Consider the following 23,722-nt stretch of genomic DNA (forward strand, 5'->3'; position numbering starts at 1 on the left):
TCCCCCTCCCCTCTCTCTCGCTCCTGCCGTCAGTGACGCGCTGATAGAAAGCGGGACCTGCCCTCCGGTCGCCATTTTTCGACCTCAGTACTTCTGGTAGCCTGTGCTAGTGGGGACGAGCGGAAATAAGGGAAAGTATAAAATAAAGCAATCGTTAAGCCGAGATCCCTTGTGAGCGGTCGGGGATGCACGCGACAGCTTCCGTAAACGGTCGTGGCTCCTGAGATGCACGCGCAAGAGACGAGTCGCTGCCCTGAAATCATTTTTTTGTGTGAAGACGTGTTGCGAGCCGCCATTTTTCTGCTGTGTTGCCTCAAAAGTCTGCTCCGACTCGAGAAAGGGGATTCGAAAACGCGTTTCCATGAAGTGTGTATCGCCGTGAGCTCCGCGGGATTTCGGCTGATAGTTTCGTGACCTGCCGTGGACCTTTGTGCACAGATGAGGGATTATCAGATGTAAGAAAAAGGAAGAAGAAGGGGGGAAAGTGAGGCCACATTTTCCGCTCTTAGAACTGACACTGACTGGAGGAGATACATTTATTAGAAGAGAAGATTTGGTGTTTTCTCGGAAGGCGGAACGAAAAGGGGAAGCTTCATTGATCGTTTGTTGCTCTGGCCCTCCGTCAATGGTAGCCTGTCGTAAGTTTGCTCGTTTTTCTTCTGTTATTTGGCCCCCTTTTAACAACTGCTCGGCCGCAGCCTGGACTGCTGAACACAGGGACAACAGTATGCTCCAGAGTTGGATCAAGTCACTGGCAGCCTGCATCTGAAAGGAGAAAAAAAAGAAAACAAAAACGCCAAGTTGTTTTTGTTTTTCTTAAACAGATTTTTTCGGTGCCTGAGGCGTTTTGTGAAGAAATCACTCGGAAACTCCTTCCAGAGCGACGAGTGCCCTGCCCTGAGTCTTCCAAATCCTACAGTTTGCTGTGATTGGCCAATTGGAACCACGCATACAGCTTTTAACTTATTGCCTAGCCAATCCTGTAGTATTTTCCTTTCTATTATTATTAATATTAATTTGTAAGCCACATTAACTTATTTTTGAACAGAAATGTCAACTGCTCGATTTGATTCCTCTGATCGGTCCGCCTGGTATTTTGGACCCGTGTCACGACAGGAGGCACAGAATAGGTTACAAGGACAGAGACATGGCATGTTTCTTGTTCGAGACTCGTCGACCTGCCCCGGCGACTACGTACTGTCGGTGTCGGAAAACTCCAAAGTGTCTCACTATATCATCAACTCTTTGCCCAGCAAGAGGTTCAAAATAGGGGATCAAGAGTTCGACCACCTCGCAGCTCTCCTGGAGTTCTACAAAATCCATTACTTGGACACGACCACGCTGATAGAGCCAGCCCCCAGGTAGGGAGGTCACCCACCACGCCTCCTCCAGCACTTTACCATACTATTTTTTTTAAATATTTTTATCAGAACTAACCCAGTTTCACTTGGTTATGTCATAAAATCAGCACTATTACCACACATCTAGTTTGCTTGCTTGTTTGTTTGGGGTTTTTTTTTCTTTTAAGTTTTGGTACCACTGGAAAAATAAACCTCACTGAGGATTTGTGTGGTTTTACAACCAAACATGATACCACATTTTGGTAATTGAGGAGTTGGGTAATCGTGTTTGTAAAGGATTTTATTCAACAAATAATGCAGTTTTGTTGTATTCTAGGCTTCACAGTGATAACTTTTAAGGATAACAAATTAACATTTACTTAATTTCCTCATTATTTTTCGTTTTTGCTAAGGTATTCAAGTACGCCGAGTCCTCCTGTCCAGCCCATGGTTGGAGCAGAGGAGAATCTGGAGTATGTGCGGACTCTGTACGACTTCACCGGCAGCGATGCTGAGGACCTTCCCTTCAAGAAGGGGGAGATCCTTATCATCCTGGAAAGACCGGAGGAGCAGTGGTGGAGCGCCAAGAATAAAGATGGACGTGTTGGGATGATCCCTGTGCCCTACGTAGAGAAAGTGGTACGACCTTCACCCCACCCTGTCCAACCTTCTCATGGATCGCGAAACTCCAACAGCTATGGGATCCCTGAGCCCTCCAATGCTCTTGCTCATGCCTATGCCCAACCCCAGACGCCTTCTCCAATGCCCAACGCACCTGGAGCAGTTATCGCTCCGCTACCGTCCATGCAGAATGGCCCTGTCATGGCGAAAGCCATCCAGAAACGAGTGCCCTGTGCCTACGACAAGACTGCTCTTGCTCTAGAGGTATTGTATTTATTTGATCTTACCTGTTTTATTTCTTTGTTTTTGTTTTTTGTGTTTTTTCTAGGCGATCAATGTGATTTCATCATGTTTTAATGCACTGCTCATTTTTTATAAAGGATGGATATTGTAATTAAATCATTAGCTTTTCTAAAATCTGTTTAGCTGGACCTTTGATCTGTAACGCAACATCATGCAGTAAATTAATATGCCAGGTAAGGGCCTGGAGTACAACACGCTATAAGCTTCTTTGCCTAAAGCAGCAGTATCCCATCTTCAGTCATTTCTTAATTATTTTTCCATTTGTGCCCAAATAAATCAAAAATGTCTGTGTGCAGCTTAGACTTTTCTACATAAATTAGAGTTTATCACCTCAGTCAAGTTAAAACACTGAAAAAACTTGTGTAGAAGTCACAGAAGCTAAGAGGTTTTATAGAAGACTTTGTTTTTACATTTTCACAACCTGACATCTCTCTAGGAGCTGTCAGGTTACTTAAACATAGACAACAATCGCCAATCTCAAGAGTTAACTCTTATAAAAATTAGGTTGTGTGACCAAAGCTTGGAGAGGCTTCTGTGTAAAACGATCACTTCTTTTTATACTAAAATTGCAAAATTAAGTAGTAGAGGGACCTGGGGAAACACCAGTGCCGCCTTCAGTTACCGCAGTAGTTTTGCTGGTTCAATGTGAGAAAGTGTCTACAGATAAGCTTCGCCCTTTCTCAGTCCTTTTGACATTCTAGCCTGTTGATGTGTGCTCACACTAAAAGAATAATAACCAAACTGTGGTTTTAGCATCTTGCTGCTTGCTCTTATCAGGCCCTTCCTGTTTGTTTGAATATAAAAAGTTATTATTACACCAGGAGACTATCTGCAAGTTCACAACTAGCTCTGGACACTGGCTGCACAAAGATGCTTTGGTTATGGGGTGCTGCTGTTCAGTCAGAATACATGAACCACATCTATTTTGTAGCCTTGGATAGTTAAAAAAAACAAAACAAGTTTCTGGCTTTGGATTGGACCAAAAGTCATGCAGATATGAGATGGGTGGTTTGAGAGAGCTTAATATGATTCTTGGAATGATGAATAATAAATGCAAAACAAAAGTTTGCAGATGTAAATGGGAGGGTGGGTGGGGAATCTAGTGAAACTCACCACAGCATTGTGGCTTTTGATCACTTGTCTCTGTGACTGAAGCTTACACTCAGTGCTGTCCATCTAAATGCTAACCTGGAAGCGGCTTTGACGAAAGCATTTCTCAGCAGTCTTGCCTTCCTCAGTGGTACGCTGTGGCTAATACAAATCTGCTCTGACTGTGGTGGCATGTCGAAACATGCAATGCAATGCTCAATATGTGCCTCAGAAATATAGTGGGCCTCCAAAACACTCAGCTCCAATAGCAGATTGAGCTGTAGTGTAGTTTTTTTTTTTGTTGGTTTTTTTTATCTTTTTATTTTTCACCCCAGGGGAAGGATGAGAATGCAAGCTATCTTAAAATAGTGCCACTTCCATTCACTCCCATCAGTTTGACAGCAGTTATAGGTGTAAAATAGGGCAGTAGATATGGATACAGAGAAGTACTTCCTCCCTGTGACTCTTTCTTGCACATAAATGAGTGTAAATTGAGCATATCTGAATCCTGCTAAAGGTTAAGCAGTTTTGTGTGTGTGTGTGTGTGTGGGGGGGGGGGTGTTTCGTTGATGTGTTGTTAAGTAATCGACAGCTAATAGCAGTCACCTCAAAAAATGTCCCTAACCTCATTTAGACTCAAACTGCGATGCTGGTTGAGTGCATAAACAAGATGCATCAGCTGGCTAGTGTCTCTGCACCCTTCTGGGCTTGTTGTCGCCCATCTTTTATTAGCACCGAAATGAGATTCCAGCTTCCATTTAATAAATGTTCATGTAACTTACTGTAATAGATAGAAGAGAGGAAGAGACGAGGCCAAGGGACGGCTGTAAAGAAAGACGGGTTGCACCCGAATGAGCAGTCAAGAGTGAGCATATGAGAACTGAAACTTGAGGCGGGACTGTGTTTGCCGCTTACGTTTTCTCTGTGATCATATGGTGTAGCAGTGAAGCAGCAGATGGAGCCATGGTTAGCAAGAGATGAAATATTAAAGTTAAATGTGGCTCTTCTCGGTACATGCATGATTCCCAAAAGTACATCTGAGATGATTATTGATGCAACAGTGCATTTGTTGGTGCCGGCATAGATGCTCGTATAATGCTTGCTGGCTCGTGTTATTAGTTAAGTGAAGAGTACATTTTCTCTGTTTCTAAGAGATTCCCCAAGCTGGTCTGATGGACCTTCAGGTGAACAGCTTTAGATGTTTTGTCCGGAATCGGAATTAACTCGTTTTATTTTTATTTATTTATTTTTTAATAAACCACCAGAGTCTGGCAAAAAGGAAACTTTGGCCCCTGAAGGCATTAAAAATGTTAACATGTGAGAATAAAAAATAAACTTGACCTAACATTTTTTTAAAATGATTATTATTAATCAGGGATTGATTTAAATCCGATTGGCATCCATTTTCATTGTTGCTTCTTTTGTTTCCATTTCATTTATTTATATTTTAGTTGTAAATGTCACAAAACCAAAATTTTCTGTGACACTGCTTTGATTCTTTTTCCCAACTTGTAATCACCGACCTGTGTTCAGGGTGATATGGGTAATGCGTTCCCACGGTTCATCCTAGGTTATGCCATTTTATGTTGTCATCGCAGGTTTTAGAAATTGCCACATCTATTTGCATTGGCGAGCTCCACCTAACTCCAAGTATTAGTTTATTTCAACTGGACATAAGTAACCATAAAGCCACAGGAGGTTTCATTCCCCAACTTTGCCGTGGAAGTACTGTTAATACCTGATGTTGCACAGTGCTAAATTGCAATGGTTGGATTGATTTCCACAGAGAAAAAATAATAATAATGGTAGTTGTTGAAATCTGCATCATAGATAAAGTCTTTGACGTCAGTGCTTCCAGCTTTAGGAACAGAAAGCTCATGGTCAGATACATGTATCACCACTTTGCCACCAGCGCCAGTCTTCCTCAGAGTAAAGTAATGAAACTGTTCCAGATTCAGTGTTGCTGCATTCGTTACATTGTCCATGCAACAAATGCAGATTTGTTTCTTGGCACAGTCTTCTCTCTAGTGTGGATAGTGATAGCCCTTGTACCTGCTTAAAGATGGGCAGCACTTGAATGGTTCAATAGGTTCACTCTGCAGAGTCCTGATTTGAATTCTCTTAACTGAGCTTCATTTAAGGAATCTGCATATTCAATCTAGGTTCTGTGTGTTTACGGTCCTGTGAAGACTTACAAATGTAGACATCCATAAGGTTCTCTGAATGTATATATGGATACAGCTTTAATTACTGCTGGTTAGTTCTCTGGGATACCTTCGCTACTTATGTCTCTCAAAATGTGAATACTGGGGGGGGGCAGCATTCCTTAATCGAAAACCTCCTCCTGGTTATGCTTTTCCTTGTTCATTTGCGTAATCTGCAGCCTTGCTTTTTCTATTTTGCAATTCCCGACAATTTTGGTTTGCAATTTGACTAAACCCCAAGTCACCATTCGCCTGTCAACAAAGCTTTGCTGTTCACAGCTGTCGGTGTGTGCCCCCTTTCAGCCTCTGATTGATACACAGTATACGATCACAGACTCTGGCTATTAATGTGCGTCATAACTTTTGAATGAACTGACGCAGCTTAAAAAGCTTTATTGACTTTTTCTGCTGTACTTTTACAATTACACAACTCCATAACTTCAAGTCATAAAAGGTGATTCCCACAAGAGAGTTTCCTCTCGGTTGGGTCTGTCTTTATTTTTTTATTTTTAAATCTGGAAGCTCTTGGAATTCCAGATTTGTACACCATCTATTTCAATGTATCCACATTTTCTAAGTCTTTGGTTTTTAAATATACTGTGTAGCATGCTGCAAAAAGCTCGGCCTAAATGGAGATGATGCTGTAGAAGTTCAAGACAAAGAAGAGCACCCAGAATTTTAAGTATCTACACTTCACCAGTGTTCATTATAGTTGGTTAATTCAAAAAAGGCATCAAAAACTTTCACTAGCTAAAGTTATACTTTCAATATGTTATGTTTTTAGGCTTTTCTTTTTCCCCCCTCTTAGTAGCTTATTAGTAGTTCTCTCTCTCTCTCTCTCTCTCTCTCTCTCTCTCTCTCTCTCTCTCTCTCTCTCTCTCTCTCTCTCTCTCTCTCTCTCTCTTTCTTTCTTTCTTTCTTTCTTTCTTTCTTTTTTTTTTTTTTTTTTTTTTTTTTAAATATTCAAAATACTTAAAACATGCATTCTTAAATAACAATGCTTTTCTGGCTGAAGATTTCTATCTACTTGACATAAGGCAACATTTAACACCTTAATTTAAACCTTATGAAGTTCTCAACGTACAAACCTGACCTTTTCTGACTTTTTGACAGATCTCACTAATACTTTTTATGACTGTATACATCATATACTTGTCATTTGAGAGTGACATCGTTGTAGTTCCAAAGTCCAGGACAGGATTTGAAGCTTCATTCAAATCGATGCCACACTGGTGTGCCCTCACATCGTATTTTCAGTCATGGTTTTGATGATGGACTTTTCCCCCCTCCTAATCCTGATAAAGAACATATGGCTTTAACAGATTGGGGTCACACGCAGTGTCACAAACCATCTGAGCGACAGCTCGGCGCTCTTCTGTCATCTTTTAACCTGCGGTGTAATGTGACAGTGGAGATCTGACAGTCTGGGTTTTATTTTAGAAAGCGTGTATTAATAAATCAGACTGGATGTTCTGTAACCTCAATAGGGCTGCCACGATTTGTCGACTAGTCACGATTACGTCGACTATCAAAATCGTCGACGACTGATTTAATAGTCGACGCGTCGTTTGAAGCTTTGTAAGATCCCAAAAGACCCAGGAATAAGTAGCAGGATTTAAGAGTGTAATAACGGACTGAAACAGAAGATGGCAGCACTGCATGTACAAGGATGCCAGCTGCCGTTAAACCCCGAAGAAGAAGAAGAAGAAGAAGAAGCAGCTTTGTCCCAGAATTCATAGCGCGGCCCAGCTTAGTTTCCAACAATGGCGGTAGCTAGTTAGTTTTAATATTACTCTTATTATTCTTTCTGGGTCACAAAATAAACGTTTAACATATTTTCAGGCGAGAATGTAGCTGTGTAAACCTCAAATATCGGCTCAGTTTATCAGGACACCACATATTTTCAAAAGCGCTCCGACGTTTTCGGAGACATCTGTTACCCACTAGCTCGATAGCTAGCCGGGGGCTAGGTCACTAGCGCTGTGAGAACACCGGACTCCCGGCAAATTGTTTTCAAACCCACCGCCGTCTTTCGCTACTCAGGTTAAATATATATGAGTCACTTAGATAAATTAAAAATGTTGTTGTTTGGCTTTTTTTTTTTCAGTATTTTAGTTGTTCCTGAGTAAATCGGTTTGTCTGAGATTAAAGTTATAGGTTTTACACAGCTGAATAAACGTCAAGCAGACAGCTGATCATCAGAAGTGTGAGATGCTGGAGAATTTACTCCGGTGTCCTGTTATATTTTAGATAGCAAGGAGTTTATTAAACTCCACCGAGACAATCTGCTAATTTCATTAAAATTGAATAAACTATCATCTTGTCTTTATTTTTAGTTAGCACCTTAAAAGCTTAAAGCTGTAAGCTAATGATAGTTATATAAGAGTAGATGCTGCTGGTGCAATAAGCTGTAGTTTTACGTCCAGTGGATGATGATCTGATTAGTCGACTAATCGCATAAATAATCGGTGACTAGTCGACTATCAAAATAATCGTTTGTGGCAGCCCTAAACCTCAAAGGGTTTATTGTTGTAGTTTGGAACAGGCTTTAAAACAAACATAAGCCACTTGTCATAAGGATTTCGTTTTTTTTAATTGGGCCTATGACTGACTACTGTAAGACACGGATTGTAGTTTTGTTTTACAAGTTTCTGACTAAAATGTTTAAATGGCACAAAACAACTCCCCAATACTGCATCGTGCAGAATGTCTTGTGTGTAATTAGGTTAGACTTTGACACCAGTTCTCCTGTAACTCTGCTTTCTTTTCTCAGGTTGGTGACATTGTCAAGGTTACGCGGATGAACATCAGCGGTCAGTGGGAGGGAGAGGTGAACGGACGGAGGGGTCTCTTCCCGTTCACCCATGTCAAAATCATAGACCCCCAGAATCCAGAGGAGAGTGACTGACCTAGGCGTTCAGCTGAAGCCTCTCTCCCGTATCGCCGAGTACCCGAATCTGCTGGCTGTCTCCATCTTTTCCTGCCAGTGTCACAGTTATGTGCTTGCCTGCTTGGGGCTGTACCATGATAGCAACCCCCCTCCCCCTTTCCTGTTGTTGTTGCCAGCCATTGCAAGGCTTTCTGACTGTTTACAGCTTTGGACATTAGATCCAAACTAAAACCTGACCCCACTTTCCCAGGTCCCTTTTCCCTTATCTTTGTTCCAGGCTGGGTGGCATTTTTGCATTAGTGTTCTTTTCATTTCCAGATCACTGGGCATCAGACTGTGTGTGTGGGTATGTATGTTTTTGTGTATGTGTGTGTCCACAATGGATAGTTAGCATATAACATCACGTCTTTTAAAAAAAAAAAAAAGAAAAAAAAGTTTTCTCTTAATATTTGTTATGTTTGACGTCTTTGGGACTTTCGGAAGTGTTGATGTATGCTTGTTTTGTTGATGTGAGAATATTTGTATGAAATAGGGAAAGAAAGAATTATCCCTATGGACTAGGGAGAGCACTGAGGCAATGAGGAGCTAACCAGCCAGTCATGTTATTTCTCCAAACAATCAAGTCACTGTTGTACCTTAACCATTGCACAAGCACACACTTGTACACATTGGCCATGAGTTATTCAGGTAGACAGATTTGTGTGTGTGTGTGTGTGTGTGTGTGTGTGTGTGTGTGTGTGTGTGTGTGTGTGTGTGTGTGTGTGTGTGTTACAGATTAGGAGGAAGTAGAAAGAGATGGGGTGTGTGGAGGATTTGAGTTGGAACATGGCACGGTAGATCTCATTATCCCATCCATTCTACATCCTGACTGGCTGATAGCTTATTTATCTTATGTTACTAAGACATGACACGGCCATGTGACTTCATCATAATTGTTGCTGTTTTCTAAATCATTGTCCAATGATTAATTTTATTTTTTGTTTGGATTTGTTGACATGGATAGTGGGGTAACCTTGCATCTCCACGTTGGTGCCTCTTTACTTGCTTGGAGATCATTGAAGACTAAGACACATTTTAGATTATATGCATTAGGAGTGCCAAGCTTTGAGCAGGGTTTCTAAAGCCAAATAGCAACAGCCCTGGCGAGCACTTTCCACAAGCATCTGACTACAAGGCTAAACATACTAAAAACATAGTGTCCACACAGTGTGGGCATGAGGACTTGAAGCCTTTCCACTGAGATGAAGAACTCAGTGGCGTAGGTCGGGGAAGGAGGAATGTCTGAGCAAGCCAATGAGATCCCATCAATGCCTTTTCAAAGTAAGACAAGTCTTACTTCTAGCGCATGCAATCCCATCTCTGGCCCTTTAGTTTTTATTGTGATGATACTCCTCTCAATGTAGGATTTTTATTAACTTTTTTCAACCAGCTTTATTCCTTGAGTATTTTCGGTCTGCACACCAATTATTCTTCTCCTTCATGCTGAGTAGTAGAAAGAATCTCATCACACCGTGCCACAGCCGATTCTGTCGAGCCGAGGATTAAACAGATGTGCAAACGGTGCAGAACCCCAGGTCTGTGCTGTAAAAACTGATCAATCCCACCCCTGCCCATCCTACCCCCCTCTCTGTCACTTCTTTTAGCGCTTTCTGTTAACAAAAGGAAAAGGAGAAAATCATTGCTCAGCAAACGACTTAGAAATCTTTTAGTTGTATCCCTGTTTTCCTTTTCGGTGAGTTCGTAGTAAGCTATGAAATCAAGTATTTTTGTTAATGAGTGATGTTATTAAAAGTAACCATGGGTGACATTTTAAAAAGGGAAAACGAATAAATGCCTGCTGGTTGCCTCTGTGCATGACCTCTTAGCCAGGGAGATCATATTTTTTTTTGTTTTTTTTCCCCCCTCGCCAAATGCTGCTTGATGTCATTAAATTCCTCATTAAATAAAAGTTTCTCGTTTAATCCCACCTGCTGTGTACAGACGCACCGTGTTGGGGTTTTCCTTGTCAAGCTTAATGAAATCTTACTAATTAAGCAATACACTCTGATAATTTCCCTTTGAGATGAACTTTGCTTTTTCCTCATGCTTCTGAGTTATTTTGTAATGGCATTAACAGTATTACTGTGCTCTCTTCACATATTTTAGGAAAGCTTGTCTTTTACTTAAAAAAATTGAAAGATTGTGCCTTTTATTTTCTTATTCCATTTACATGTGTTAATATTTCCCATGGTTAACACCTGTGCTGGTAAAGACCCTTTATGTACATAACAAGTAAATAAAAATGTTTACTTCTTTAAGTTTGCCCTCTGGTTCTGTCATCGTGTTAACAGATGGTTGGGTGTGACGTGTGTTGGCTGCGGCTCGACATTAACAGTTGTGTATGTAGAGCGCAGGACAGTTGCTTTTTTTTTTCTTCTTTTTGACAGTTCCAGTTTCGATTCTCCCCGTGCCCAGGAGAAAGGAAGCAATTAATGAATTTTAATGAAGTGCTAATAAAAGACAGTCAGCTGACCCGCAGATGGGGGAATGGAAAAGTTTTCAAGGGCAATGTTTCTGGTGGTCATGCTCTGTGTTTGTTCCGCACTTTGCAAACCAGGTACTGAGCGGTATAAATCAGCAGGTCCACCAATATTTCTACTTTGTATGTGCTATTATGACTTCTGTAACAAGGTCTCTGCAAACAGTGTTGTGAGAAATGAGTGCCCTGCTGTCTCTGATGATCCTTTCTGCTGCTGGGGGACAGTACTGCTGCTGATGCGCTTGGCTAAATGCACTAAAATGATTCCTGCCACTGACTAGGACAGGTTAATGGGAATTTAATGATGCTAATAACTTAGCTTGAGCCTACAGACGGTTGCTCGTGTTAGTTTTGTTTATGCAAACCATTACTGCTCTTAACATAGTATCAGGTTTATTTTTTTATTTTTTTTATCTGGTGAATTATGAACAAAACCCAGACATTTTGGCACGCTAATATTTAATCCATCGTGACGCATATTCAGAAAAGTGGATATTGTTGCAGTGACCTATACACAGATACAATAACCAGCTCTCATCTTGCATGGAAAGTCCACACCCTGAAACGAATGCTGATGTCCAAGGCACACCAACGAATGTATGTACAAGTATTGAGTGCTACCCTTGTACACAGACAGCAGCGGTCTTCAAGTTGGTGAAACTTACATGTTGTCCATAAAACACTAGAGGTTGAACTGTCCTGTTTGCAGAGTGATGCTTTGTAGCCTTGATTTTTTTTTTTTTTTTGCATTTTGACCATTGCGTCAAATGACTCGAGGGGGAATATGGATGCAAGCAGCATTGCGCAAACCCATAAACCTGGCACTAGTTTTTACTAAAAGCTGTTATTGGTAGAGAAAATCTGAGGCGTACTCCTGACCAAATTTTAAATGGGGAGGCTTGAGTGGATAAATATTTGCGAATTTTAATTTTGTGTTGTACCTAGTATTGTCAAGTGATCTAGACTTGCTATGACACAAACCATCAAAAGCAGCATTTCTTTGACACTTCGTGGATATTAATGAAAGCGTACGGGCAAATATGTATCCATATAAGGCAGTTTGAATTTCCACATTGATTCTCTTTGTCCTTTTTGTCTGGATCCCTTGTACCTCATGTGTGGGTTAAGTTGCCATTAAAGCCAATCAATGTATTCCTCTGCACTGTGTAAGGCACAGGCCGCAGCGAGAACGACCATAATGAATCAAACCTGACTGATGCTGACCTCTCTTCGGGGCACAGTGTGCGTTAGTGAGGGTTTAAATAGATGTGCAGCAGGGTCGATAAAGGCCTTCCTACAGTCCATTATGGCCACCGCCCTCAAGCTAGCTGTGATGGCAGTTATTGTGCTGTAGAGCACTTGGCCCGCAGAAGTGAACGTACAGTAATTTTTCCTTTTTTAATTCTAATTTGAATTCATCTAAAATAGCCGACCAAATACACAACATTAATCTTCATAAGGTATAGTAATGAATGTGGTTTGTTTGCCCTCTGGACACTCAGCAGAAGCAGTAACTGACTTTATGGCACGTCAACTCTTTCCAAACACCATAAACAAAAAACCCAAAGGGCACAAGCATTTTTCCCTTTAACCTTGTGGCGTTTTAAACCCCAATCTGATCCTCACATGTGATTAGAATGATGACCACTGATGATTATGAAGTATGACCTGAAACCGGTGACCGAGAAAGTCACTCGGATCTTGTCACTTCCTTGCAAGTGATCCAAAGGTAATTTTTCTTCAGTGCAATCTGAGATGTTCGCAACTACAGGAGCAGAGTCTGCTTTGCAATAACTTATCAGATATGGATGTTATGTACATTTTTGGTGGCAGCATAAATGGTACCAAATCAAAAAAAGATGATAGAATTCAGAAAGATGACCCGTTAAACATGAATTAATGGTGTCAGAAATCAGTCACTTACACAAGTGTATTTCCACCGCTTTAAAAAGTGCATGTTAAAATTCCAGGTTAGTTTCTCAGAAGCTAGAGTTGCCCAACTTAAAATTAAAAGGACTACAAGTTATGTTTGGCAAAAAATGTTCCATAAGTCAAAAACACAATAAGGAGTTTGCCTGGGTTAAATTAAATTAACTTCCAACTAAAAGTAAGTCACAGCTAGCCCTTCAAGTACACACTGCTCCAGTTTTGGTACCATTTGTGTCTGTGCGTTTGTTTAAAGGAAGAAGGGAAAAAAAGGAGTTCAAATCTACAACACAAAAAGATGCAAGTCTGCGCGCATGTTCTAGAAAACTACTTGCTGCAGTGTCTGCTCCCTAAAGCTTTATGAATGTCCCAGATATGGCTTTGCCCTGTCATTCGTAAAACATTTACAGGACAGACGCTCCTGCCTTCTGCTAGGGAAGCATGCCAGGCTATGATCGCATTTCCACACTAGTAGTCTGTCATTTCTTTATCGAGTCAGACACTACGCCAGGGCAGTCTATCATAGCTCCGTTCTTCTTGAACGGTGTCTGACACGTTGTTGCACATGGTGTTAATTGGACTCATTGAAGTGTGAGGTAGAGCGGTCTGTAGGTGTGTTATAGAACAGAATGGATCGTTTCACTTTTACATTCATTCTCACATTTATTTCTCAGCTGAGAGAGAAAAAACAAAACAAAAACACAATATACATGTTAACTTTAAAAAAAAAAACTAAACTTGAGCATAGACAAATCTCAAGTTAGACTGACCAAAAAAATATATATATATAAAATACAAAATAACACAAAAGCTAAAACCTCAAGCTAAACAGATTTTTTTTTTCGTCCATTAAAACAGACTATTTTAAGTTGCTGCTGTATATAATCCAAGCTAATGGAAATAAAACAAGTGGAAGGTCAGTTATTCCTCCATGTCTATCACAATCCTTTAGTTCTTTCGTATCGTCATCATCCAACAATTTCACTACCTTAAAAAAAGATCAATCTTTACCAAGTTGTGTATGACAGGACAGGGCTCTGGCTCCAGTCTGCTGTGGTGTTATACTGGTGGAAGTAGCCATGTTGTTGGATGCAAGGTTCAACTGCAGAACGTGAATTAGGAGGGGGGTGGAGGATGATCTGCGCACCGTCTGGATCTCTGGAAGGGTATGGGAGCATACCATACTCAGACCTGCATGGAAGAGTCACACGGAGGTTAAATGTAATGTGACTGATGCCTGGTGCTATTCATCTTGATCTCAGGTAGTCTTTGAGTGGGTAGAAGTGTACCAAGCATTTAAACAATACTGGTTATTTTTAAAATCAGACCTGTATGGTTGGTATGGCACGGAAGCAGGCACCATCTGTTCATCACTGCTGCAGTTGTACTCCCGCAGCACCAGGGGCTCAACGTGTATATTCTCAGACGGCTCCAGAGCTGAGCCTGAAAGGTGACCTCCCTTCAGTGACTGCTGTGTGGAGGCCCGACTCTCCTCAGTCTGTGTGAACTGAGAGGTGGAGAGCATCCTCTGCAGGCCTAAGAGGGAAATGCAACATTTAAATCTCGGGAGTGTCGCCACATTTTCACACTGCTTTGGCACAACTTACATCACCATAAATTATTTTCTTACATTTTCTTTTAGTATTCATTTAGTAAAAACTTGAAGATAAACATTACAGAAGCTTACTTGGAGAGCTGTTGCTCAAGTCATCCCTGTCCAGTGTGGGTCTCTTAGCACGGGGGCTTTTATTTGACAACCTAAAATATATCGTATATAATAATTTACATGTTCTTTCCAATTAATGTTAATTTCATGTTTACAATGACCTAAATTAAGAAAAACAAATTGAAAAGTATAACAAAATTTAAGTCTCCTGAGAGGCATTCTTACCTCTTACTGTGAGAATGAGTGCCTCCTTCCCTGAAGCCTTTAGCGAAGGGGTTGTGATCAATTTTCAGTTTGGTAATCTTTGAAGAAACAAGAAAAGACAGTTGAATTGGCATTGCAGAATTCTGTTAAATAAAAAGGATGTTCTGCACAAAAATTTGAATGTTATTGACTGTTTCTGGCAGATTTGAACCTTTGGGTTTTGGTAAGCAGTGACTGCAGTGAACGCCGTCTCTGGGAATGAGAAGCTCTGCACAGAGCCCCAGCGGAGAGTGTACGGGTTATCTGCCTGGACCACATGAAACCTCGGGTAGTAGCGATGCATGGAGAGCAGGATGATCTGATTGTAAGGACAAGAAAGCAAATGGTCAAATACAGTGAAGACGACAATATAGGGAAAAAAAAAAAAGGGGGGGGGGGGGGTGTCTTACATGGCCATGCTGATCCAAGGTATTGTTGGTGAGCTTAAGCTTGGGGAAAGATAGTGGCTGCTTCATCCAGTGCCTTCCTGGCGCAGGAGAGTCTGGGTGCGTGTATGTACGACACGGGGGGTGGGGGTCTGCTGCTCCTGCGATCTCCCAATGCTCCTTTTTCCACTACAGAGAAATAGTGAAGTGGGGCAGATTCAAGTGTGAGACTTCAGGATGTGTATAATTAAGCAAACTCTTCACGAACCACAAGAAAACCCTACAAACTCACACATGGGGGAGAGAAAGAAAAAGAAAAAAAGCACTCCTTACAGTACTTGACAACCCAATACACTATGCTAAAAGGGAGTGACCCAGTTGGATGGGGATGATTAAAGGGAACAATGCATGAGCTGCTGAATCTATGGAAGGTCAACTACTCCTCATTCACTGATCGGTGATGCTAATTGATTGGGCTTCCAGCCGAGACTGCACTTATAGGCTTGCTTTGATATGCAGCAGTGAACGACCCAGAACGGGCAGACTGAGGTCTGGCTCCAAACTTACAAACAGCACTCGGCTCACTTTAAGGCCAAGAAAGAAGGGGGGTGGGTGGGAGTGAACTAGCTACAGCACACAATCATCGCTTGTTGCATGCGATCATACCTTGTACTTGAAGCCATCTACAGGAACAATGTCCATCGTGATGACGTAGTTGGTAAAAGGCTGGAGCCTGGATACCCTGACGCTGCAGTGTGGAAACATCCTCCTGAAAAGGCACGCACCAAGTCAGAAGCAAAAATGTGGCTCAAATTAAAAATAAACAACTTTTTAAACACTTAATTTGGGGATTTCTTTTTTGCATGCAGGTCCATTTCAAAGTTTCTTCTACCCAGAAACCTGAAAAACAAAATGACACGCAAAACAGGTCATCCACTTTTATGTGGCCTGCATGAAACAATATGTAAAAATGCACTTTGTGTAGTCCTTTTTCAGGACCTTGTATTGTCACCACCAAGGTTTTTTAACCCCCTAAGACCTGAACGCTTTTAATGGCATTTTACCTGACTTATTGTTTCTGAGAAAAATGAGATCCACATATGAGGACATTCGTTTTAAATTTCGATAGAACAGTGGCAGTATAATGTCCTCGAATGTGGGTGTCGGGCCCTTGTAGAGCAAAGAGAGATCTTTGAAAACTAAAAGAAAATACACTCTGGAAGCTACATGAAGATAAACTGAATTCATTGAAAAGCAGTCTTTTCTAATTTTCAGTAAAATGAGAAAATGCTGCTGGATTAGTAACCAGATTGTGTGCTTCACATCGTTCCTGGAAATAATATTTTATTTTGGAGTCATGGAAGTGTTTTAAGGAAAACACAGAGGTCCTTTTGACTATTTATTTAACTGTACCCACTGGATGTGTAACATTCGTCTTCAAAGTTACACATGTTATTTTCTACTCTGTGTTCTAGAGCGTTGACACTAGAAATGAGCAGTTTCAAGTTTCAATCCAATGAGACATGAAGCCATTCACATGCTGCTGTCAGATTAAGGAAAGGGAATACCATGGAGAGGCTAGACAGGCCATGACTATGAAAGACGCAAGTCAAGTTTACTCCCTGAAGTGCCCGTGTCTGTCTTCCAGTGAATGCATCTGCGTTGTCTGATTGCAAGTAAAAGCAGCGATAGAAAATTTAACTGTATAGCACAGTGAACTCCCTGCAAAGGGACAGTCTGCTTTATTAAACAACAAAAGCAACCTCTTCCTGAATCAATAGGCAAAGATTTAAAGATGGGTGCAACTTAAAGCTTTCTTATCTGCTTTTATTAATGGTAGGGGAAGTACTTCTTTTATTTAAAGTAGCAATACCACAATATACCATTACAAGTAAAATACATTAATATATTCAGGTATTAGCAGCAATATAAGAGTCAGCATCCATTTATGTATTTTCATTATTCCTACCTGTAAATACCTACTAAATTGCCACAGGTGTGCATTTACAATAACACCAGACCCCTGTTGCATGTATGGGTTGCACGTGTCACTCAATCAAGTGAGCTATAGTGTGACTGACAGAAGTCATTTTATATGTGTATTCTTTAGGATTTAACTCAAAGACATCAGACGCTGCTACTGCAGGGCGATTGTGGCTCAAGAGTTGGGAGTTCGCCTTGTAATCGGAAGGTTGCCGGTTCGAGCCCCGGCTTGGACAGTCTCGGTTGTTGTGTCCTTGGGCAAGACACTTCACCCGTTGCCTACTGGTAGTGGTCAGAGGGCCCGGTGGCGTCAGTGTCCGGCAGCCTCGCCTCGGTCAGTGCGCCCCAGGGTGGCTGTGGTTACAACGTAGCTTGCCATCACCAGTGTGTGAATGTGTGTGTGAATGGGTGGATGACTGATTGTGTAAAGCGCTTTGCGGTCCTTAGGGACTAGTAAAAGCGCTATACAAATACAGGCCATTTACCATTTCTTGCCTCAGCCAGAACACTGAAGATGGGTCAGTAACTCAAAACATACTGCCAAGGCAACAAAGAGGTGGCACACTAAGGCCATGTTGTGGTCTAGCCATTCTCCAGCCCCCAGTCCTATAGACAGTCTGTGGAGGGAGCTGAAGCATCAAATGCCAAGTGGCAGCTAAAAAACCCTGAAGGAGTTACAGAGTTTCTTTAAAGTGGAGTGGGCCAAAATCGCTCGTGAGATTATTTCACTCAATGCTTATTTCACTCCATTACATGCACATCAGTTAATAACTTTTATGGTTCTGTCTCTCACCATTAAAATGTTCATTTCTATTGAAGTGAATTAGCAGGGGGATCAAATAATCATATCGCCCAACGTTCAAATAAGCAGATAACACATAGTATCAGAAACGCCAATGCAGTCAACTAAAATTTAACTAAAGTTAATTAAAGTGAAAAAGACTGCTAAAAAAAATATAGCAACACCTTAAAAGAACTTCTTGAAACTGAAAGACAGCAAGATTTTCAGTGAGCCAAACTAGTCATTCTAGCAGTTCTCCAGCTGTTGTGAGAAATACTGATGTCATGAAAAACTGCTGAAGGCACAACACAAAGCACTCTTTAGTGAGCAGAACATGTTCCAAGTATCAGCTTCATTACCTTCCATGTTTTGTGATAATCATCTCTGTACCGATGCTGTGAAAGGACTGCCAGAGATCAGCGTTCTCCAGGGTCACCCTGATGCCACTGGGCTGGTATGGGTGAGCTAACAACGACATGCTCTCATTCAAACTGGAGTCTTGGAAATGAATAAAAAGAATACAAGTATACATGTAAACAGTTCTGCAGCTGTATTGATAGAACCTGGGAATGGTTTACTGCAGCATGAAAAGCCAGCCTCCACATCTGAAGAGGCCTTCCACAGGATCAACAGTTCTCCTCAAGCCAATAAAATATGAATGTACACTCTCTCTGTAAGAGTTTACCCTTTTTTTTTTTATTGTTGTTAGTTTGGGTGCTCATCTCGCATAAGTTATTATTCACCTACAAATCATTACATTTTTCAGACTATAAGGCGCACTTAAAATCCTTTAATTTTCCCAAAAATCGACAGTGCGCCTTCTGTATGAATCTGGTTGTGCTTACTGACCTCAAACTAATTTTATGTGGTAGACGGCGCTCAAAAATCTGTCAAAAATGTTTTAGTACAACTTTGGTAAGCTAGGAACCTGCACCACTTGATGGATTGGCCCAAAACTCTGTCCATCCATGAAAACAGAATTTATTAAATTTAACAAAGTTAGAAGTTAGCGCGCTAGTTTCCACCTAAACATGATATAGCATGTTCTGACTGAGAGATTTCTGAAACAAGTAAAACGTACTGCTCTGCTATCACTTCCAACATAAATGAAGACAGAGAAGTAAACAGCAGTGACTTTTTTAGGGTTACTGAAGTTGGGCTACCTGGTATATAATGATGTGGTACGTGATGGCTAACGACATAGCTATGTTAGCATAAAAAATAGTGAAGCTGGAGGATGAAAATTAAGTTTTTTTTGTATTAGTCATTGATATACATGGGAATAGAGCAGCTGCCAGAGAATTCAACATTAATGAATCAATGGTACGGAATTGGAGGAAGCAAGAAGAATGACTTATCTGATGGTTTTGTTTCGCTTAATGCGTCTTATGTATGAAAACAGACTGTTCAACAGTGCGCCTTGTAACCCTGTGTGCCTTATGGCTCGAAAAATAAGGTAATTTATTGTCTTTCTAGAAGATTTTTTGTGTGTCATTTTAAACATGCACAATCATGCAGTACATGGTGTGATAACTGAACTTACCAGCGATATGGTGCAGGTTATCATGTCCTCCTGTCATCTCCATCACAATCACCCTGTGAATCCCTCAAGCTTTTAAACCAAATCCAGCCTTGAAATGGTCAAACTGTAGTGAGAACACTCAGGAGTTTATATCCTTGATCTGTGGGCCTTGAACTCGATTGGTCATAAGAAGAGGGGTGGCCTTTTTTGAGGGGTGGGAGGGGGGGGGGGGGGGGGGGGGTTTACCTGCTATTTAGTTTCTTTATTTTTCTTTTTAAAGGGCTTGTGTGCAACCATTTGTTGCTTTTTTTTTTCCAAACACTGCTATTTAAATTTGAGTCTTGGGAAGAAATAAGATTTTTCCATCATATTAAACCATAAATGTATCCAATAAATTAGTATGTTCCATTCTTTATTTGGTCCATTGACTGCATTTACACGTAGATGGTAGAAATCACGTCTGAACACACCTTTAAAGCCCTCAAAGACAGAAAGGCGGTTGATTTGGCTTTGATGCAAGAACTGGTGTTCTGCTATGTTCAAGGCACACAGTATGCGTGTACTAGACCTGAAACCCATAAAAATATTAATTCCCTACTTTTCTCCTGCATTCCCAAAGAAAACGGACAGCAACCATTTAAAGAAAATGCGGGCTGGGGGGAGGGGGGGCACGACCCCTCTCGGCAGCTTTGAATGTGTATTGAGAACAAGCTGTTTGAGAGTTTGTGTCTAGCCTTGACAATGATGCTAAACTGGCCAAATGGCCTCATTTACTCAAGCCCCCGCCACACACCCACTCACTACTACTCTCTGGGAAGAGACAGGCAAGCAGTCAGAAGCCAGTTCAAATCAAAGACCGGTGGCAGAAGAGTTGAGCAGCTGTGTTAAAGTTTGAAAACCAAATGCTAAGGATAAAAACAGAAAAAGTGCAAATAGAAAACATCCCTATCTATCCATCTGAAGATCTCTCTGAGCCGTTTTTGATCAAGTTTCAACAGATTTATTTGCACTGAGAGTAATTATGATTAAAATCCTTCATCAAAATTGCCACAGTTCCCAAACAGATACAAAAATGGCATAATGTGCATCTTTTAGCCTTCCTCTGCTTACAAACCACATACAGTAATTCCCATATGTTTAAAAAAATCACTTTAAAGAACAAAGGAAGAGGCCTGCTGATGCCAAATTTTAGAAGACAAATCTGGATGTTAAAAGTTTCTAAGTCTTTAGGAATGCATACTTCATAGTGCTGTCAGATTATTTACGGTCAGATTTCCCTCTCTACATTTTACAGCCATCTTATAAGGAAGAGTGGCTCGCTTGCCCTGTGAACACATTTCTCCTCCAAATAAAGGGCATGTTGAAACATTTCTCCTCTGCTTAAGTCAACTTCAGGCTTGAAGATGGAATTTGGTCTGCCTACGGCATGGATCACCTCTGAAAGTATGCCACAAAGTCTGTATGGAAAAGTCATAATTTAGCTCTGCTAATGACATTTCATGAGAACAAAGCCTTTTATTAGGAACCAGTTGCTTCTTTACAGGGACATTTGATTTGCATAGTTTTGGTCCCCTTACACTGACAGTTTACTGACTTCAGAGTTGTTCAGAGTGATCACCTTCATTTAATGATGAAACATATCCATCTTCTCTTCCAGGATGACACTACCTCAACCCACAGGAGGCATCATTGGCAGTTATGTAAATCATATCCTTTTAGTCACTACTAAATCCAAGTCAGCTTTAGACCGGTGTGTTGCATTGTTCTCACCACATACAGGAAAGAAGGATTTTCAGTCCTTGCATTAAAGCTCTAGGGAACTTAAGATTAACATCAATAACATGTTGAAGAGAACATGTGGTAGCCGAACACCTCACCAAGACATTTTTGCTGAGATTTGCCTTAATTCGTCACCCATCACCAAAGTTTACATCCTCCCTTTGCACTTTTACCCATGTGATTTAAAACGAATCAAACTGAAAACCACCAAATGATGTTAAAAGGTGAAAGCCACACTATTGTAGGTTGTAAGATATTATCACTAACATTTCTTCTGCATGTCTGTCGTTTTGCTATTTCCAATGCATCAGTTCTGCTGCAGTAAAAATATCTCATGGCACAGGAAATTCTGTGGTTTCAGCAAGTTAGTCTAAACTGCAGCTCAAAGATGCAGCGCATGACATCACCACTGGTAGTTTACACACTTGGCTCTGCTCAGCTCACTACCTGGTGGGCCTTTTCCTACACAGAGGAAGTATTTGCAGCCCACCAAAAAGGTTTTACCAGAGAAAAAGAGGGGAAAGCGGTTTTTTGTTTTTTTTTTTACTTTTACACCAATTCAGGATTTTTAATAATGTCAACTCTAAGAAGCATATTTGTTTACAAAATGGTCACAAATAACAGGAAAAGGCATTGATTTTTGTCAGATAAGACGATGAATTCGCCTCCTTCAAAAATACTGTAAATGCTTCAGCTAGAACCACAGTTACTGCCAAATGCAATAAATACTGAAGCACTTCCACAGGTAAGTGCTTACGAGCTTTATCTTATGATTGCCTATCAGGTATGCTTTTTGACTTGTGCTATGTTTAAAGTGATAAATGTTACAAGGTCAACAGTAATAAAATAGCTGGCTCCTTTTTTTTTTTAAATGAAGGTGATACATGCGTGCAGATTCATGCATACAGAGATGCTGTCTGACTAACAGGATATGTGTGAAAAATGTGTTAAAAGGAGATTAAAAATTGTGAGACTGCGACGAGAATCTTTGGTCAATGCTGCCACCTACTGGACCCTAAATGGCATGAATACCTCCAAATCACTTTCCTAAAAAATCTGATGTCCTCCTGATCAAACGTTCTGCGTAATTAAGCCTAAAGTAAGAGAATTTAATGTTCACTTGAATGTATATTTATTATGATGAGACAGATTTTGAAGGATTTGTTTTTAAATTTGTGATTAAAAAGGAGGTCCAATATTCTAAAACTGTCTGAATTATGTACAGGCTTAATGCAATGACTAAGCACACCTGTGGCTTCTGTGGTTTGGATAAAACTGGGGGCTGCCAAAGTGAACTAATGAATTTAGTATTTTGATGAAATTTTAAAATAAAATGAAATGATGTTTCTCACCTTACGGAGCAATCAGACTCCTGCGTGGACTGACAACCAACTCAAACCACCAGCAAACAATTAGCTATGGCTTGGACTGAACCAAATGATGGGTGAGCACTCAGATGCTCTAATTAGTGCTGTCAAATCCAGAAAAGTGGAAAATAGGTGCATGCTGCAGGTGGGGAAAGAAAGCTTAATTGACAAAACTATTATTGCTACCAAGAAGCAGAAGACAAAACTGAAGTAAAAGGATTCTGTGAAGTTAAAGGAATCAAATCAAATCCATTCATTTCATTGAGAATTCAAATTTATTTATGTGGCTTTGAATGCAAACAACAGCTGCCTGTCTCTAATACTGTAAGGTAGTCCCTACAGTATTAGAGACAGGCCAGCAATCTGATGATCCCCTATGAGCAAGCACTTGGCAACTGTGGGGAGGAAAAACTCCCCGTTGGGAAGAAACCTCCAGCAGAACCAGGCTCAGGAAGGAGCAGCCTTCTGCCATGACTGGCTGGGTTTTCAACTGTTGTTTGCATGACTGAGATGGTAAGAGCCTAATTAACCCCATTATACCCCAGTTATTAGTTATTTCCCTATTAAGATCATCATAGTCCAGTTAGAGCCAAATAAAGTTGGCACTGACATTAGGTTTGTCTTCACCTTTTCCATTTCCATAGAGGAGAATTAAAGGTATTGTGCTAAAAATGAAAGTAAATAAATTAATATAGCTTGAATTTTGTTGACCAAGAACAATAAAATGCAAAGGCAAACGCAAATACAGTCATGCAAACAACAGTTGAAAACCCAGCCAGTCACGGCAGAAGGCTGCTCCTTCCTGAGCCTGGTTCTGCTGGAGGTTTCTTCCCAACGGGGAGTTTTTCCTCCCCACAGTTGCCAAGTGCTTGCTCATAGGGGATCATCAGATTGCTGGCCTTGTCTCTAATACTGTAGGGACCACCTTACAGTATTAGAGACAACTGTAGGGTGGTCCCTACAGTATTAGAGACAACTGTAGGGTGGTCCCTACAGTATTAGAGACAACTGTAAGGTGGTCCCTACAGTATTAGAGACAAGGCCAGCAATCTGATGATCCCCTATGAGCAAGCACTTGGCAACTGTGGGGAGGAAAAACTCCCC

The 23,722-nt window shown here is 40.9% G+C and overlaps 2 protein-coding genes across 5 annotated transcripts; one reads left to right on the forward strand and one right to left on the reverse strand.

Annotated features, from left to right (window-relative positions):
* The first annotated feature begins 85 nt into the window (after window positions 1–85).
* Window positions 86–10,744, forward strand: crkl (CRK like proto-oncogene, adaptor protein). Its single transcript, XM_085279371.1, has 3 exons — window positions 86–1,361; window positions 1,754–2,225; window positions 8,331–10,744. Exons 1-3 carry the CDS (start codon window positions 1,051–1,053, stop codon window positions 8,463–8,465), a joined length of 918 nt encoding a protein of 305 aa, XP_085135497.1. The 5' UTR covers window positions 86–1,050; the 3' UTR covers window positions 8,466–10,744.
* On the reverse strand, window positions 6,401–22,699 carry LOC146570740 (T-box-containing protein TBX6L-like). 4 transcript variants are annotated; one of them, XM_085279366.1, is made up of 9 exons: window positions 22,604–22,699; window positions 18,310–18,448; window positions 15,853–15,955; window positions 15,211–15,375; window positions 14,973–15,119; window positions 14,783–14,859; window positions 14,579–14,649; window positions 14,220–14,427; window positions 6,401–14,082 (listed from the first exon to the last, which is right to left on the reverse strand). In XM_085279366.1, exons 2-9 carry the CDS (start codon window positions 18,426–18,428, stop codon window positions 13,899–13,901), a joined length of 1,074 nt encoding a protein of 357 aa, XP_085135492.1. In that variant the 5' UTR covers window positions 18,429–18,448; window positions 22,604–22,699; the 3' UTR covers window positions 6,401–13,898. The 4 variants fall into 4 exon arrangements, with proteins under 4 accessions (XP_085135492.1, XP_085135493.1, XP_085135491.1 ...); XM_085279367.1 differs by having other exon boundaries at window positions 18,310–18,415; window positions 22,604–22,621; XM_085279365.1 differs by lacking the exon at window positions 22,604–22,699 and adding an exon at window positions 19,494–19,677 and having other exon boundaries at window positions 18,310–18,415.
* Window positions 22,700–23,722: the final 1,023 nt, after the last annotated feature.

Source organism: Mchenga conophoros, linkage group LG7 (assembly GCF_057382185.1).
Source record: "Mchenga conophoros isolate Kocher_MC1m ecotype Shallow Benthic linkage group LG7, M_conophoros_male_GT1.1, whole genome shotgun sequence".
In the NCBI taxonomy this organism is placed as follows: domain Eukaryota; kingdom Metazoa; phylum Chordata; class Actinopteri; order Cichliformes; family Cichlidae; genus Mchenga; species Mchenga conophoros.

Bases quoted from the DNA above. Each gene is read 5' to 3' on its own strand.
- crkl (XM_085279371.1), top strand. From the start codon at position 1,051: ATGTCAACTGCTCGATTTGATTCCTCTGATCGGTCCGCCTGGTATTTT. The intron at 1,362-1,753 runs GTAGGGAGGTCA...GTTTTTGCTAAG, and splicing joins CTGATAGAGCCAGCCCCCAG to GTATTCAAGTACGCCGAGTC. The intron at 2,226-8,330 runs GTATTGTATTTA...TTCTTTTCTCAG, and splicing joins AGACTGCTCTTGCTCTAGAG to GTTGGTGACATTGTCAAGGT.
- LOC146570740 (XM_085279364.1), bottom strand. From the start codon at position 19,536: ATGGAGATGACAGGAGGACATGATAACCTGCACCATATCGCTG. The intron at 15,120-15,210 runs GTAAGACACCCC...CCTTACAATCAG, and splicing joins CCTTGGATCAGCATGGCCAT to ATCATCCTGCTCTCCATGCA. The intron at 14,083-14,219 runs GTCTGATTTTAA...TCTTCCATGCAG, and splicing joins GTGCCATACCAACCATACAG to GTCTGAGTATGGTATGCTCC.